Source organism: Poecilia mexicana, unplaced genomic scaffold (genome assembly GCF_051168715.1).
Source record: "Poecilia mexicana isolate PSO_F unplaced genomic scaffold, ASM5116871v1 scaffold_5, whole genome shotgun sequence".
In the NCBI taxonomy this organism is placed as follows: domain Eukaryota; kingdom Metazoa; phylum Chordata; class Actinopteri; order Cyprinodontiformes; family Poeciliidae; genus Poecilia; species Poecilia mexicana.
The window spans coordinates 26,148,350-26,167,119 of NW_028263374.1; the positions used below are offsets into that span (position 1 = coordinate 26,148,350).

The 18,770-nt window shown below is 38.0% G+C and overlaps 2 protein-coding genes across 3 annotated transcripts in view; both read right to left on the reverse strand.

Moving 5' to 3' along the window:
• Positions 1–372: 372 nt before the first annotated feature.
• Positions 373–13,991, reverse strand: mybphb (myosin binding protein Hb). Of its 2 annotated transcripts, XR_015762890.1 has the most exons (13): positions 13,669–13,991; positions 11,978–12,043; positions 11,758–11,892; positions 10,310–10,477; positions 7,342–7,430; positions 7,063–7,258; positions 6,841–6,980; positions 5,961–6,120; positions 2,728–2,864; positions 1,560–1,746; positions 1,388–1,441; positions 805–834; positions 373–716 (listed from the first exon to the last, which is right to left on the reverse strand). XR_015762890.1 is itself a non-coding variant. In XM_014992420.2 (12 exons), exons 1-11 carry the CDS (start codon positions 13,829–13,831, stop codon positions 1,410–1,412), a joined length of 1,473 nt encoding a protein of 490 aa, XP_014847906.2. In that variant the 5' UTR covers positions 13,832–13,990; the 3' UTR covers positions 373–716; positions 1,388–1,409. The 2 variants fall into 2 exon arrangements, 1 of the variants encoding a protein (XP_014847906.2); XM_014992420.2 differs by lacking the exon at positions 805–834 and having other exon boundaries at positions 13,669–13,990.
• Positions 13,992–14,257: 266 nt separating this feature from the next.
• The window catches only part of LOC106921010 (neuron navigator 1-like), a 41,546-nt gene continuing 37,033 nt past the window's right edge, over positions 14,258–18,770 (reverse strand). Inside the window, exons 26-28 of the mRNA XM_088005802.1 lie at positions 18,583–18,701; positions 17,335–17,538; positions 14,258–17,249 (exon numbers count right to left, since the gene is read on the reverse strand). Coding sequence (XP_087861928.1) covers positions 17,172–17,249; positions 17,335–17,538; positions 18,583–18,701 — 401 coding nt within the window. The 3' untranslated portion in view covers positions 14,258–17,171. The remainder of the gene's footprint in view (positions 17,250–17,334; positions 17,539–18,582; positions 18,702–18,770) is intronic.

The window sequence follows — 18,770 nt, forward strand, 5'->3', positions numbered from 1 at the left end:
AACACAAAGAGACAAACACGTTCTGCAGTAGCACTGGGTCCCTGCTTTGAAAAAGAGTGATTTATCACTTTATTCTATCTAGTAACCTTTTACCTAAACTTTTAATGGTAAGGTACGTGCATTTAATTTTCTTTGTTATAATGCATTTCTTAGCCACAGTAACAAACTTCAAATTGTTTTGTTAACAAATCATGAAGTACGTGTCAGTTTGCCTTGCCTTTCCAATGAAAAACTAGTTCTACATGCATGACTATCACCAAATGAGTATATTTAACTGATTTGCCAGCATTATTAAGTATATATATATAAATTAACAGTTGAGTAAGATGTATGTTTTAAATCATATAATGCAAAAAAATAATTTCACAGTAATAAAAGCAAAACCAGAAATTAAATTATTTATTGATATAAACACATAGATGTTACATGTAGTTCTCCTATGAGGAACAGTAAATTCGTTTGAGTAAGACTGGGAAGTCGCTTAAGTAGTTCAATGTTTGAAGAGGTCATAAGATAACAGTTATTAATGAGAGTATTCCTGTGGAAAACAAATTGTGGACATGGATGTGGACTTAATATTTTTGTTCTAGGCATGAAGCGATGACAAAAATTGTTCATCTTAGTGGGTGTTACTCGGTAAGACGTCAGAGGCTAAAACCCGTTGGCAAAGGAATCGCCAGCCACAGACAGAAGTTCTTCCAGGAATCCAACCGATCCTGTGATGACAGAGAGACAACCTGAACTTAAACATTTGCTTTAATTGTTGTGGACACCGGCTTTAGAAACACCTAAAGTGACACACACCTTATACTGCAAAGACCTTACCCTCTGCTCCTAATTTTAGGATTGCAACAGAACAACAGCAAAAAACAGATGTTTAGTGATCTGAGGATATTTCCTGCAATTTAGAAGTATATGCAGAACATTTATAGACAACATCAGCTCCTTAAGACACTTTATATTAACATAAGCCACCAAATTGTCCTTGTACCAGTATGAAGAAAAGATCTTACATGTTAAATTACTGTGTGCTCTGAAATACGTTCTTGTCACTGCTGCTGAGTCTTGGAAATGTGATTAAGTCACCTGACTGAGTGCAGCGGGAGACATTACAGATTTAATTTATGGGTGCTCCCACTTAGACCATGTCAGTGGGAGAGGCCAACTATTCCAAGTTTAGTGATCTCCATGTATGGACAGCCTTCTCCAGTTAAGTCATAGAGGAAGCTGGAGCTCCCTCAGCCCTTATATATGTGTCACTTGAACTAGATGGAGTTTTACAGTTTTGTTTGCATGGCATGTGGGTGATAGACCTATTTTGAACTCACTTCCATACATAGTGAGTATAAAAATTGTAGCAAAAACAGAATTCAGATCATTTTGTCACCTGTGTTAGTGAAGATGTTCATCTATTTCTTGTCCGCGTCTGGAATTGCTGGCTCTGTTAAGCAGAAAGTTCAAGTTATTTACAGTTGAAACTTAAACACTGGCGCAAACACAAAACACATGTTGAATGAATAAACTCAAAGCGATGGGAAAACCTCAAATTCTGGCCTTACGTTTGACGTCCAGCTTGCAGCTGATGATTGCTTCTCCGTGATCGTTCTTGGCTCTGCAGGAGTAAACACCGCCGTCAAAGTTTCCAGGTTTCCTGATCTCCAGAGAACAGATGCCCTGGACGCAGATCTGCCTGAACTTGGGATCGTCTCCGATAATCATCTGGTTCTTCATCCACTCAATCTTGGGCTTTTGCAAATCAAATTAGCACGATGTCACATCACAAAGCCAGCAAACAATTAGTGTGCTCTTTCAAGACTTGAGCCAAATGGCAAGACAAAACACACTTTGATTGAAGAAGACACACAGTACCCTCTTGGTATGGGACTTTTAATGACAACGATATGGTGAGAACCTCCCAGGGCTCCACACAGAATGTTAAACATCCAACCAAGCTTCCCCATCCCCCTGCTTCTCCTCTTCCCATGCCTCAAAAAAGAATTCTGTCGACATTTCGCCCTGTTGGTGACCCAGCTGATTATTAGCCAAAAGAGAGGGTGAGAGGTTCAGGCGGCAAGCTAATGAACGCAGGTGAATATCTTCCACATTGTCAAGTCAAAGCCTGTGTACTGTAAGTAATGCTAGAGCAATGAAGGGAATGCTGACAAGTAGCCAAAGTAAGTATTTGATGACAAAATAATATGACTTAAGATCGTCTAAGACTCTTTTGGACAGTCAATCCCATCTGCTTTCATTTGACAGGTGACATTAAAGTGTCAGAATTTAATATCACAGATAAGCAACAGACAACAGATGAGGCATTACTCTGATATCTGTGATAGTGGAAAAATCATTAAACAAATTATTTGCCTTATTGCTTCTGTGTGCCTGTTGCTAGTGGACAACAAATAGAGTCAACAAATTTCCTTTGGGACAAAAAACCAAAACAGAAAAGTTTTAAAATGAGCGCTACAATATGAAGTACATAATCTCAAATGGAATCAGCTCTAAACCTTTTGCAGTCTATGGTCACGGCAGCATCAACAGGCTACAAAATGTCTAAAGCACGGTAGAAAACTTCACTTCAAAAAACAGATTTCACTCTTTCTCTTTCTCGGTTTCTCTCAATTTAACTCCTTCGCCCTCCCCCCAAAAAATTCTTCATATCCTATTTGCATTATTTTTGAACTTATCAACTGCAGGATGAACCATAAAGAATTACAAGGGTACCTTGGGGGATCCCCTGACGGAGCATAGCAGCTTGGTGCTGTAGCCAACAGTGGTGGCTCTGTCGCTCAGAGACGTGGTGAACTTTGGTGCTTCATTGAAGTCGTGTTCCTTATATTCAGGAGGCTTGTAGTCGATACCTGAAGGATCAAGAACAATCTGGAGTTTACTTTGTGTTGATGTTGCCAACCTCAAAAAATATGCTCAGTATCTGAGTTAAGAAGTAATACAAGGAAAAAAATATATAATTCTGCTTGAATAACACCAACAGAATGATTTATTTAATAGCATTTCTCAATTGTCTCCAAACACTTAATTCTTATCAAGACAAAATGTGTTCCCCATTTTAAAGGTCTGCACCTTTATACATTTGAAATGACTTATGTAAAAGTCCATAAATTTGTGAAATTAGGCCATTAACACAATATACTTAATAAGAACCAAATAACCAATAATTAGGGGTTAATATACCAGCATCCAAGTTATTGAAAAGCTAATGAAAAGATACATGTTTTGTATCCTAGTAGACAAAAAATAACATATTATCTCATTATTATACACCCTTTTCAATAGTTTGTGAATTTATGACCCAAGATTAAGATTTTGAGACTGATTAACAATTTGTGCACTGGTTAAAAAATCTAAGAGACGATAGTAGAAAAAATAACAGACTACAGCCATTTTATTTTTTTTGGACGCCTGAACATAGAAGGGGGTGTTAATACCACAACAATGGGAGGATAGAGCCGACTTTGCAGCCAATGTCTGGGTGACCCAGATTGGTATCTTGTGCTTTTGTGAAAGCTAATGGAAAAATAAATCAAAACTCCAACACATTGTGCCAGTGAAGCAGGCTTTGTCCTCCTCCAACATCATTTTCATATATAATGGGGAGGAGCATTTTCACCTTTTTTAAAACAAACTATGAAAAATATTGTTTGTCAAAACTCCTGTACATTTACAGGTGCTGGTCATAAAATTAGAATATTGTGATAAAGTTCATTATTTTCCATAATGTCATGATAAAAATTAAATTGTCATATATTTTAGATTCATTGCACACCAACTGAAATATTTCAGGTCTTTTATTGTTTTAATTTTGATGATTTTGGCAAACAGCTCATGAAAACCCAAAATCCCTGTCTCAAAAAATTAGAATATTATGAAAAGGTTCTCTGAACGAGCAATAAAAATAATCATCTGAATCAACAAAGTAACTCTAAACACCTGAAAAAGATTCCTGAGGCCTTTAAAAACTCCCAGCCTGGTTCGTTACTCAAAACCGCAATCATGGGTCAGACTGCTGACCTGACTGCTGTCCAGAAGGCCATCACTGACATCCTCAAGCAAGAGGGTGAGAAACAGAAAGAAATTTCTGAACGAATCGGCTGTTTGCAGAGTGTTATATCAAGGCACCTCAGTGGGAAGTCAGTAGGAAGGAAAAAGTGTGGCAGAAAACGCTGCACAACGAGAAGAGGTGACCGGACCCTGAGGAAGATTGTGGAGAAGGGCCGATTCCAGACCAAATTAAATCTTCATCTCCATAAAGCTTTTCAGCAGATGGAAGCATGAAGTGCTCCAAAATCTTCTGATAGCTGCTGCATTGATCCTGCCCTTGATAAAACCCAGTGGACCAACACCAGCAGCTGACATGGCACCCAGACCATCACTGACTGTGGGTACTTGACACTGGACTTCTGGCATTTTGGCATTTCCTTCTCCCCAGTCTTCCTCCAGAGTCTGGCACTTTGATTTCCGAATGACATGCAAAGTTTGCTTTCATCCGAAAAAAGTACTTTGGACCACTGAACAACAGTGGTCCAAAGTGCTGCTTCTCTGTAGCCCAGGTCAGGCGCTTCTGCCGCTGTTTCTGGTTCAAAAGTGGCTTGACCTTTGACCTGGGGAATGCGGCACCTGTAGCCCATTTCCTGCACACGCCTGTGCACAGTGGCTCTGGATGTTTCTACTCCAGACTCAGTCCACTGCTTCCCCCAAGGTCTGGAATCGGCCCTTCTCCACAATCTTCCTCAGGGTCCGGTCACCTCTTCTCGTTGTGCAGCGTTTTCTGCCACACTTTTTCCTTCCTACTGACTTCCCACTGAGGTGCCTTGATATAACACTCTGCAAACAGCCGATTCGTTCAGAAATTTCTTTCTGTTTCTCACCCTCTTGCTTGAGGATGTCAGTGATGGCCTTCTGGACAGCAGTCAGGTCAGCAGTCTGACCCATGATTGCGGTTTTGAGTAACGAACCAGGCTGGGAGTTTTTAAAGGCCTCAGGAATCTTTTTCAGGTGTTTAGAGTTACTTTGTTGATTCAGATGATTATTTTTATTGCTCGTTCAGAGAACCTTTTCATAATATTCTAATTTTTTGAGACAGGGATTTTGGGTTTTCATGAGCTGTTTGCCAAAATCATCAAAATTAAAACAATAAAAGACCTGAAATATTTCAGTTGGTGTGCAATGAATCTAAAATATATGACAATTTAATTTTTATCATGACATTATGGAAAATAATGAACTTTATCACAATATTCTAATTTTATGACCAGCACCTGTATATTTTATTTTGGGGAAAAACAGTTAGGGGAGGTCCTAAGGTGACTTTAAGAAAATATTTACAATAAAAAATATACCTAATAATAGTAAAAGAAAAACATAGAATACAGTAGAGGGTTGAAATAAGTTGTTTTCTTAAATAATCTGAAACTGACACAAAAACCTAATTAATTTCCAAACAGCTGTGTCTCTTCACAAGTAGTAAAACAAATTTACTACTAGTTTGGGGTAGATAGAGTAATTGCTGGTAAACTGTTAGCCTGTGGTTTACTGATAATTATTGGAAAACTTGTTACAGTTTGAAAGGAAGAATTTGTTACAGCTGTCAGTGCTTGAAAACTTATTGAACAAAGATTTAAAAGTAACAGTGAAAAGAACTTACTGCTAATGATTATCACTAACTGGTTTCTGTGCTGCATCCATTTCTGTTTCTGTACTCCCTCTTACTATATTTCATCATTTTACTGCTATTGTTCAGAAATAATTTATTTTTTCAATATTTTGGTAATAAAAAATAACTTGAACAAGAATCTCATTTGAGGTAGCAAAGACTTTTAAACTGAGCAAAGTGAGAGACATTTGTGCCGTCAACACGTTCTTACCTTCAACACACTCTTACCAATTGGCTCCTTTTATTTATTAATGGAAGTAGCTAATATCAGCAGACAAACTGTTACCTGTCTTCAGGATCTTGGCCTCTTCCTTTGTAACAGCAGCTGACTCGCTCATTCCAACCTTGTTCTCAGAAAATACTCTGAACTTGTAAGTGTTGCCCATGATGAGGTCAGAGATGGTGGCATTCAGCCTGTGGTAATGCTCCAACACAGTGAACCAGTCCTGGAAAACAAAACAAAACAAAATGACAGCAAACAGTGCCTTGCCAACCTCCAAACAAATACTGAAGGAAGCAAGCTTCCAATACTGCCAATACTGTTCACATGTTTAGGGCTTATTAGTATAAATGTCGGTGTTCTCAGAAGGTTTCGAGGGTTTGTCATGACATGACAAAGTTATGGAGAAGTTTAAATCAGGGTTAGGTTATTAAATGATGTTGAAAGCTTCGAAAAGCTCATGGAGAAACTGGAAAATAAAAAAGAGTTTGTACAGCTGCAAGTAAAATTCTGAACTGTGAGCCAGAAGAACATTAATCAGAGAAGTAGCTAAGAGAACCACTGCTAAGGTGGAAGAATTAGAAAGCTGTTACTCATGCAATCCATAAAGTTCTTGAAACAAAGCAATAAGAAGTTTGCAGTTTACCACAAGTCGTGTAGGGAACATCACAGACAGGAGAAAGTTATTTACTACAAGGTGGGGTAGCGAATAACTGACACCACCCTGATGGAAAGATGTAAGGAACTAACAACTTTGCAATCCTGAGATGAAATATGCTTGTGAAAAAAAGCTACAGAAATATCCCAAAATATGTGCACCTGTACTTAAAACAAAAGTTGTGGTTCTGAGAGGAAACTGAACGCAAATGTTTTTGGATTTTTACTTGTAAATGATTTTAACCTTTTTGTAGACTATTGACACAACTCATTAATGTTGAGAACTTACTCCAGTCTTTTTGTCAGCCTTCTGGATTGTATATCCTGTGATCTCAGTGTTTCCACTGTCTTTGGGTGCAGTCCATTCAAGAGCAACATTGAAGCCCCAGGTATCAACAATCTTCACACTGGCAGGAGGCCCTGGCAGCTCTGTGGGCCATGATTAATAAAAATCGATAGCAGATCGTTCCATTTTAATTCTCACCTGTGCGTCTGTGCTAATTTTACTCACCAACAATCTGAAGGGTCAGTGAGACCTTGTCTTCAAAGCCCTCCACTTTCAAGCACATCTCATACACTCCGGAGTCATCTCTCTCGGCTGAACGGATGAACAGGATGCTGTCTCTTTCGGTGCTGCGGATGTTCACTCTCTTTGGGTCCAGTGCTGCGCCTTTCTTTGTCCAGGACACCTCAGGTTTGGGTTTACCCTGTGAAAAAAAAAAATATAGATTGAGCTTTGATTCTTTTTATAATGTTTATATTGTGTTTCATGAAGATATTGTGTGCTTACTGTGAAGGGGATGGTCAGGTTGACCTTTTCCCCAACTTGTGCGACGTATCTCTGCCTAAGGAAACGAGGCAAACGGATCTTGGGACGATCTAAGGAAATAAACATGACAAATAAGTCAATAAATTATGTAAAAAACATAACTTCATGCAGAATTTTGTTTTGTCTTTATCTTTAAAAAACAGGTTAATTCCAAGGTTAAAATGCTGCCTTCCCTTACATCAGGGGTTGGACCAGAAAAAAACAGAACATGAAACCAACTGGATTTTGTACAAATGAAAACAATGACAGTTTATGCATGGATGTGATATAAATTGGTGTGCAGTTAATAGACACATTTTGTAGATGCATTTGTTTTTACTTTACTGTGTGGCTAAAACCACTACAGATATTTACATCAACTTTACAATTACTTCTCCTTGTCCTCGTTAGACATGAAATGAGGCAAAATGTTCTCTGTTCTACTTTAGTTACTGCTGAAAAAGGTTATATTGTCTGCATGCCAGAATAAACAGAGATGATCTTTATAAAGAAAATGTCATTATCCAAATCTATACAATTAAATATATTCTCATAGTGTAAAACAATTACCTTTTAAAACACTTTGGTCTGCCATCATGACCATCACGCAATCGTTTGTAATAATTTACTGAAATAATAGTTTGCATAGTCAAATTCTTTTTCAATGATCAATAAAGGTTAATGGCGCAGCTTCGTAACCATAGTAACGTGACCTTGACTTGTGCCTGGATGAATGAGAGTGGGTCATGTCTTGTTGCATAAACAGCTTTTCACTTCATGTTTGTTTTAATCAATTCAGTGGATTTCTACATATTCAAGTTATTTTTTGAAAGCATAAAATGTAAACACTGGAAACAGACTGTACTGTAATGACTAAATTAAGTTTGACTCATTTTGCATCGACTGTACGGTTGATTTATTCATTTATTCCTTATTTGGTCATGCACAAAAACATATATGTCCAATTCAAACAAAGTGATATGAATTCTGCACAAGAGTTCTAAATTGCCATCTACTTCAAATTCAATAAATGTTCCCTTGTTTGTCTTGTATGTGTTCAACGATTTTCGCCAATAGAAAAAAAAGAAAATCTGCTTTAGACAACAGAGTCAAACATGATGAAAGGCTTAAACTGTAAAAGTTTACCTCCTTCCTTTACCCTCTGTATAAAGTCCTATCTCATTGAAAGTTGAAGGTAGCTGATAATCTCTTTAACATATATATATAATTACTATCATGGGTAGTTAGTCATTGTGACTTCTGACGTGATACAGAAGTCATACTGTTGGAGACTTGGAAGTATCTTGCTGGAGCTCACCACCTGCTGAGTGCAGCATAACTACATTTGTCAGGACTCTAAATAAAGAAGGGATACTATAGCACTCACTATGTCAGCTCTACCCTTCACATCAAATTTACAGATGAAGTTACATAAAAAAAGAATAAAATCCTTCAATAAATTCTGTAAAAAAATATAAACTATTAGCTACAGCTCAACAGCAGCCAATTTATAGACATACAATCAATTGCATAGAGTAAAATTTGGTGAATAAAATATAAAAAAGAAAAATTCAGAATCCTAGCTGTAAAGTTAAAATATAGTTAACAGTTAGTGCCTTTTGACATAGTAGAGATAAGGATCAGGCTTAATGAGCCTTCCCCTGTAAAGTCTATAGCATGTTGCAAAATAAACATTGAATTGCAAGAGCTGCTATGAGGTTTGGGTGCCATCTGAGAAGTCAGAGTCACCACCCTGTTTCTTGGAGACAGGCCCTGCTGGAATTCACCACCCCCGCTTCTCTTCACAGCCCCCACCTGCTTTAGGTCCAATCACTTGACACCATCAATCTTGCAGAAATTAGCCTGACCCTTTCCTCAGCATGAATCCTGGCAAAGCTCTTTATGCACTACATACTCTCAGTAAAAAACTATTTGCTACCAGCAGGTATATCGCAGCTATTTTCCAAAGATGTTCAGCAATTCTGCCAGAAACCATTAACAAAATTGTTTCTAATTGTGGACCATCTGGTATGGTGAACACTGTCTGCTGCCAGCTGAGTCGGGATCATGTTGCCATTCCACCCACTTTGCCTCCACTTTTCTTAAGGGCTAATGACAATCAGAGAGATAACGAAAGGTACACAGCTCATCACTTTCAAATCCTCAGAGTCCAACCGTCATCTTACCAGAAACTGACACAGATTAACACTGTTAGGTGTAGAGGATCCTGAAAACTGTCAGTTTAATCTCACAATCCCGCAGGTTAGAACAGCGTTTCAACTAATCATGGGAGGAAGTCAATGGGACATGGTTTTATCGCATTAATGCTGCAGGTATATGCCAACAGGAGAGGGAAGTCGAGAGTAAAACATTGCTGAGCTTTTTCTGCACTTTACAACGCCATCCATCCATCCATCCATCCATCCATCCATCCATCCATCCATCCATCCATCCATCCATCCATCCATCCATCCATCCATCCATCCATCCATCCATCAATCAATCAATCAATCAATCAATCAATCAATCAATCAATCAATCAATCAGCTGGTCCCCACCTCCAGTGGTCATTAGGTCAAAGGTGGAGCCAACCCATTACAAGGGAACAGAGATACTGGCAGGACTTTGCAACCCATCCTACTAAATTAATAAACGTGAAATATTTAGGCCAAACCCAAATTTAATGTGTTCCAAAATGGTTGCACCTCTGAAAAAACCTTAACATAATATACATTTTGTGTTTTCTCTTCTGTAATAATGGTTCCTTTACATCCTTATATTATGTATTTGTCCACTGGTTTGCCTTGTTGTCCTTACTCCTGCGCTGACATGTTTTACTGACACAGCTTACACTTTGTTAAATAAGGATAGCATGTAAATAAGATTTTGACAAAAGCTTTTTGCTCTTAGTCCTCTGCCCCCAAAAAATCAAAGAAAAAGCTTTTCTTACCAGCAACTTCCTTCACCATTACGGGCTCTGGGAGAGTGACAGGGGGGCTGCGGCCTCCTTCGTTCACAGCCACCACACGGATCTTCAGGCGGTCACCGGTGGTCTGGTTCTTGATGACGTAGCGACTGGACTTCTGCAGGTCCTCATTGACCGCTTTCCAGTCCTCAGCTGGATGGAATATTGACATATAATGAAGTTTACTGAATGTTCTATGAATGCAGGAGCTATTTCACAGACATTACATTAAGATACGGTTCTTTTTCTGGACCCCCAAAAATCACATTTGCTCTAATTGGATCTTTTTTTTTCTAGCCATCAAAATGTTTTCCAGACAAGCAGACAAACTGATTTAAAGTAATACAGTTTTGTTTAGATTTGTTTTTCATTTGCTGGCATTATTAAGATAACAATGCTCACAATGAATGCTTTCATACAAACATTTTTGTTAGCTTCTTGGTTTTCTACTGCTTTAACATCACTTTTCCAGAGAAGTACACGTTAATTGACATTGTTGTCCCTACTTTAGACCCTCATGAATGTCTGAACTAGAAATAGTATCGTGTTTATTTTGCAAGAAAATAACACCCAGCAGCTATGGACAGTGTCTACAGTTGACAAAACACATTTTGCATGAACTGCTAGAGATACAAAGTCAAAAGGAGTCCCAAGTTTAAGTAATTATTGTTGTTATGTTTTTTCAGCTACTGACGTTTACAATGTGTTTAATTGAAAAAATAAATAAATAAAAAAAGCAACTTCTTTATTTGTTTGATTATAGCATTCTGTACATTGTGATCTTAGTCTACCATCTTGTTTTTTTTTTTTTTAATGTAACACTCTTTTCTCTTAACTTTCTGCCCAGCAGTGAATGTTTTTGCCCCTTCACTACAAAGGCAGAAGGTTTTCTGCCTTTGCACGTCATAACCAAAAAGCTATCTTAGCATAGCTTTTTGGGACAGTTTAGGTAAATAGTGCCTAGTACAGATGGCATACTACAAAGTTTTGTAATTGAAATAATAGTACATAGTACATACAAACTGTGTATTTAACAACTAATCACTTTGTGTGTGTTTGCTAAATGAAGCCTTCACTCAGCCACTGCTGAGATTAGCCTACTACTGTAAGTCTAAAAGCAGGACCTCCAGCAGGACCACACCAACCCTGAAATGCCTCTTCCCTTCTAGGGAGAGGTTAGGTAGCTCATGATATAACTGAGAGGCTGACACTTCAGGGACAGCTGCAACTGATCTGGCTGACCCAAATTAAAACACCAATTTCACGTTTTCCTCAATGGATCTAAAATACTATCAGAGATTGTGTTGAAAACTGAGACCTTAATATACTTGCGCATGCCAAAACCAAAATCAGCCGTCTACTGTACATCTTTCACAAGATGATTCACAGGTCAGCCTTATATTGCACACGGTTCAAGGCACATAGGGACTTACTTCCATCCTTGCAAACTTCAATGACATATCCATCCAGACCAGAGTCCCCAATGGTCTCAGGCTGGCTCCAAATGATGGTCACTGAATTGTCATTTTTGTCTTCAACAAACAGATCCACAGGGGCGCTTGTGGGCTCTAGGAATAATGGTTGAAACATTGGTTAATTAGCTGAAGATGATTTTACTCTCATTGATCTTTTTCTTTTGGAGCAGAGTCTCACCTTTGGGTGGAGGAGGTGGAGTGGGTGGCTTAGGCTCTGGTGCAGGTGCCTCAGCAGGAGCTTCCCCTAGTGGTGAAAAGAGAAAAGTTTTATTGTTTGCAAAAATAATGAGCAGTTTTACTTTACAGCAAGTTTTGTGTACATTTGTGCTCATATTTTTTCATAAAAAATATGAGAGTATATAAACACTTTTCCAGGGTGGTTTACCATCAGCAGGAGCTTCTGACTCTGCAGCTGGAGCAGCGCCCTCTGTGGCTGAAGCAGAAGCAGCTATTATTAAATGTTAGATATTGTTAATTAGTGCCTTAAGCAGATGGGACATGTTTTGGCAAATGCTTATGGATGTCTTGCGACTGTAAGCGTGAGAAATGATAATAAAGAAGCCAAACAGTGAGCTGAGCTTTAGTGAGAATAGGATGACGGCTTATAACTTTTCTATTTCGGTTTTTGCATTTTACCATCAGCAGGGGCATCAGCAGCATTAGCGGGTGTTTCCTATGCAGCAGGAACAACTGGTGAGGTTAGTAAAAGACACTACAGTTTAGAGAAGCCAGCTTTCCTGTAATAGGAGGTTGGTTTAAGATTAGATGCTCCACTTGCTGCTGTTATACTTTTAGCTGGGACCACAGTTGCTGCAAAAGCAGCTGATGATTCCTCAGTAACAGGTGCAGCAGCTGACTTGTATGTGGAACCAGAAGTTCCACTATTAAAATATGTATATACATTAATTATTAAAATTTGTCAAGATTTAAATTGGGACAAATTCATGTATTTTGTTTTAACAATTTAACAAATAAGCATATGCATATGCAGAACACTATATATTTCACTGTGTATTCTAGAATTTCATGGGGTGTGTTGCAGCACATCTTGAATTTATCTCAACTCTAAACCCCAACTCTGAAAGTTAGTGAATGGATCTAACACTGTCCCAGTCAAGATGATTGGATATGATTAAGGTTGACCAATCAATCTTATTTGACAAATCATAATTTCTGCCACGTTGGGGCACTTTTGGAACTCCATAGAACTCTACGGCGCTAGCGGATATAGCTAATTGGCTTGGCCATCCACATGGCGAATTTGCCATAAGAACAATAAGTGATAGGCTGTAACAAGTAAATATAAATTTCAAGTCGCCTATAATGCAGTAAAGCTTAGCAATCAAAGAAATAAAATAAAAAAACAAACAAACAAATAACAAAAGGTTGCAACATAAGCTGCAACTCAGCTCTATTAGTGAAAGCAGTATAGCTGGAGCAGATTTTAGTGATTCGATAATCGTAGATGTAAATAATATCTTACTTTTTTTCTTTTTCTTTTTTACAGGAGCAACAAACTAAGTTTTAATGAGTTCTTCACATGAATGCTTATTAAATAATGTGCCATTAACAGCTAATTTCCATCAATGCGTGGAAGCCAATGAAAGAATGCACTTTAGACGTAATTATTACAATGCTCTCGGTTGATTTTAAAAGCCTGGGAATTCTCACTAGAAAATATAGGCACCTTCACGCGTGCGTAAAGGTAACGGAGATCTTACCAAGACCCGCACAAACATATTACGATTAATTTAACTTGTTATAAACATATACAAGGTCCTCCACGGAGAGGGAAAAAAAACAAAAAACATTTAAACTATTGTTTGTCCTGAATAAGTCAGAGTGGTGTTCAGCCGCTGCCGACATTACCCTCGGCAGGTGCCTCTCCCTCAGCTGGAGCGGCCTCCGCGGGGGCTTCCTCGACGGGAGCAGGCTCCGGGGCGGGTTCGGGAGCCGGCTCTGGGGCTTTTTCCTCTTTTTTCTCTGGTTCTTTCTTGGCCGCCTTCTTGATCGGGGCAGGCTTGGACGGCATGTTGGAGGTCGCAGCGAATTCCCAACTCAGTTAAGTCCTTTAGACTGTGTCCAATGCCATCATTCCTCTGGGGGATACAAGGCTTATATACCGCTCTGCACGATAAGTCGCCGCCCCTTTAATGAGCTGCATGTAATAGATACTAAACATGACGGATGACTCAGAACTTCATGTCAAAAGAGAATCAGCATCTTTAAATCTTTCTTGACATCATCTTTTGCAATTAGTATGCCTGATAAAGTTCACATTCATTACTAGTTGCTGTATTTTATCAAAACAGGTCTGTCTTCTAAATGAGATTTTAGATCTCAGAGACAAAGTATATAGCCTAAATAAATTTTATCTGCATATAAAATTTAGCAGATCTGTCCAAGTACTTTTCCTATAATGTTTTTGGAGTCAAAATGCACACATTAGGACAAGAAATAAATATGACATGTATTTTATTAAATGCCAACAAACAGTGATGAGTGGATGAAAGCCTTCAGGAGCACCATTTATCCATCTATTGGACCCAGCTCTGATGAAATATATTTTTCTATAGGATGCTTTCTTTTTCCACCTCAACGATTGTTGCTGCATCCAGAATGTTGACCAACTGTATTTACAGTCTTTACATTGATGTCCTGTACAAAGTAGATAAATCAAGTTTTACAAAGGATTATTTAAAAAAAGAAATATCAAATATTTGAGTATTTAAAAAAAAGAAAATGTCTAATATGATTTTTTTCCTAAAGTATATGGTAAGGTGAACTTTTTTGTCTCATCACACTGCAAGTTTACATGCATTTACAACACCTATGAACCCTTAACATATGCACATCCGTGACATTACAAACAGCATAACTTTTTTAAAATCTTAGTTTAGTCCACAACAAGCTTTGCAAAAATATGACTATTCAGCAACCTGTATTGGCCTAAGAAATCAGATTTAGAGCTGATTTAGGCTCGGTTTGAGGTTAAATTGTCTTTGACAATTCATAGCTTAAGTTACATTTCTTCTCTTGTCATTCATAAACATAAAATGTATCAAACAGCTTACAATTCTTACCTATCTTTTGAACCCTGTCTTTAAATTCCAACTACTTTAAGGCTATGTCTGACTGGCTGAAACAAACGTGTATCACTTGTTTTCTTGTGATGCATTTTGATCCAAATCAGGAACGTAGGAAAGACCAGATGAGAGCACAAAGCAACTGCATGTGAAGCTAAGACCTCTGCCAATTGCCGACACCAGTAGAAGTTGCTGCATAGTCCCGATACACCAGTAAGCAAACACAAATCACAGTTTATACAGAGCAACAGGCACAACAACCAGGAAATGAGATGAAAAGCTGGACCTGATGGCTTTAGTCAACCTGCAGAAACGGGTTGGAGTGTGGCCACTGGCCTTTTGATACCTGGAATATTTACAGCAATGAAGCTAACTTGTATTGTTTTCTCTTCAATCAAATAATTTGTACCAGCCAAAGCAGCAGAAACACAATCTAAATGGTTGCACTTCCTTATCCTGCTGTCATTAAAGTGGTCCAACATTCAATCAGCTAAAATAATGGTCAGTTTGGGATGATGGATATTGTACAACCATATATCCTACATTTCATGTACTTCAAAAGGACCTCTTTACACAATTCTACATCGAGCACCTAATAAAGTTTTTATCTGTGTCTATATAACACTATTTTGCTGTGTCGCGTACCCAGATTATTCTCAGAGGAATACTGTACGACATTGAAGAGGGTACACACGACACAATGTCTCACGTTACTTCAGAATGTCTTCAACACTATTTAACATGTAAGGTCATATTTCCGGTTTGACAGAAATGACACCAAACGTTTTGCTAACCTACTCTGCAATACAATCCTAAAACATTTTGGGGCCTCTTTTTTTTTAAGCATCATACGAATCTAACCAATACTAATATGCATGACTGGTGAGAGACTGTTCAGTTTGTAAAGTGTAACAACTGTGGTGGATGAATTCACCATGTGCAGCTTTAGAGTTGCTCTGCTCAGCCATTGTTAAACGTGTTTTGAAGTACTTTGATAAGGCTTCTTTGAAGAGCACCTACTACATGATACTATTGTACACTTAAGTGTTTCATAAACATTCATAGCTGAAATTAAACTAAGTTGACAGTCAATATGCAAAGTCAAAGTAAAATATTTGGTTCAGTATATTAGATTTTTTGCACCAACTAATGCAGATAAATAAACTGCAACACAGCCTGATTGTATGTACACATTATATACACAATATCATGGGGAACATTTGAAACAAATGTGCTCTTTTGAAGATAAATTACAATCTGAATTGGATTCAGTAAGCATTCACTCATTTGTTTTGATCAAACAGTGTTTCTTATCTTATGTTATCCCTGTGTAGTAAGTATCTCATACCTGATATTTATGGCAGCCTTAGTGGCACTGCTTGTGTTCTATGAAATAAAACTCTAAGTGCTTCATAAAAGTGGTGTGTACAGCCACAGAGCAATTAAATCACATCACTGATATTTAAGCTCAGTTTTATATAAAAGAGTATGACAGCAACATTTCCTATGAAATCAAAACAAAAAAATGAAAGTTTAATCATTTTCATTATAAAATTATAATGATGAACTGAAATAACAATATAAAGGAACCTGGGGAAATAAAGAATTCCTGACTGAATAGTTGTAATAATGTTGATGAAAGCACCAGTAAACTCTGCTTAGGTTGAGGTGGCATGAACATCTCTGCTGTTAAGGCATTTTTCACCTGCTGGAGTTGTAAAGTTCAGGATTGCATATGTATTAAGAATTGGCCTCCAAAGGCTTTCTGTATACAGTAGATATGTACCAAAGACTTTTGCGTTTAACAGTAGTGTCTGTCATGCTGTCATACTCTTTTCCAAAACAAGGTCAATGCTATTAAGGTAAGAGTCATTTGATGAGAACTCACTATCTCAGGACGCACTTAAGGAGAAAACAGGATGGATGGTGCATGTTTTTGTAGGAATCCCCTGATTTGGTGCAAACACCAATGGATTTCAGCGTAAACAGTTAGCACCAATCTAATAGTACTGAGGGCAAATGTGGTGGTAAATTGTTATACATAGTCTTGTTATAGAATATAGCTTTCTATTTATTAGAGCTTCAGTATTCATATTTGCATGTGTTTTAATAATCTGAATCTACATTGAAAAGTTTCATCCTCTCTCTAAGGTAATGATAGCTAAATTCTCTCCAAAATCATTTCAAAAGTCTATTTCTTCCAGATCATACACTGCTCCGACACAGTGAAACACATAAAATTAAGTAAAATCTTTAGTGCTGGGTCATTAAGTCTGAGTTGTCTGTTCAGAGCTTAGGCAGATCTTCTTTATCTGGAGATTCGATGTAGTTAGCAGCCTCTTGAAGTTTCAGAAGCATTGCCATCTGCAAAAAAAGGCAATAATTCAGAAACAAGAACCCATATCAAAAAAGTGACACAAAGTTCATGACATGGCACACTCTTTCCTACCAGAGGATCAGATTCCATGGAGCTGGGCGGAGTTTCTTTGTGAGGCCTCTCCTCACTGGACTGACATGGGCTGCTAGAGCTGATGCTGGGAGGAGGTAGATGGAACAGCTTCGCCTGGTCCTGCTGGGCGGACGGCCATGGCAAGGTGCCCCTCACCCACTCCACCGGGTCCTCCCATACTGATACTGCCTTCTGGCCATGAACCTGAAGAGGTGCAAAAACCCAGAAATGCGATGTAGAGTATGAAGTCATCACTGAAAGACAAACTGTACTGACATGAAAGAGGTCAAATACTTTAAAAATAGCAGTTAATTTGTAGGATCTGTTGTTTTTTTTCTGTGCAGCCTAATGAACATCACTTACGTCATTGTTCAGCAGTTTCTTTGCATCTTTGTCTAGTTTACTGCTGTTCTCTGCTGTGCTGCAGTTTCATAAAGAGGAGCACTGGGCAGCACAATAAAAAGCGAAACACTGAATACTCGGCTTGGGGATAGTTGTTATCTGTCCTGGCTGACTGAAGGAAATTATGCTCCAAGACAACCCACACATACACACCAGATTTCAACTTTTATCTATAAACACTACAGGTCTCTCTCTCTTCAAAATGTTCTTGCAGAAGCTTTTAGGTCGAACTACGCCAGTGATGATCACAACCTTCACAATGAAGTCGTTTTATGTTTTTTTTTTTTATGTTCAAAAAATGGTTTTGTCTCAACGTCTGTCAATGTACATAGTTAATGTAGAAATTCATTGTATGATAAATTCATGATTATCTTTAAATCAAAATACTGATTTGCGCGGTATTTTTACTGTGCAAGTGAAGTGGGCTTCACTTGCTTTTTCAGTGTAATGCATATTTATTTCTGCCTGCTTTACTTCTAGTCAGTGGAAAATAGATAGTATGTCTTAATCAGATTACTAACATATCCATTGACTTCAGCATCTACTAGCTCTTTCTTTTTTACATTCTTTCCATTTTAATTAATGTGTTGTCAAAAAGCTAACCCTGGGGAAATTACAGGAACCTATTATTCTACTTTAAATATGCGATGATGATCACCCAGTGCAAAAGTCAATAATTAATACTTCAGCCTCATTTTAATAGATTGAAAGATTAGTGGTCTTATAACCTTAAAATAATTTAATTTAGCATGCTCTTCGTTGATATGCCTGCTGTGCAAGTGCTGTGATTCCACCAGTGCTAAATATCCTACTTCAGAAAAAGCCCCATTTGTGAAGATATCTTACCTTGACACCATCTTTTGCTCCTTCTTGCAGATATGGGATAATTGAGTGGTTCCACAGATCAATGAACCAAGACCGAAATTCATCAACGGAAACTGGGCAAGACAGGAAAAAGCAAGGGCCTGAAGAGAAGTCAAAAAAAGAAGAGAAGACATATAAATCACACACAATTGCCAAAGAAAAAATATATA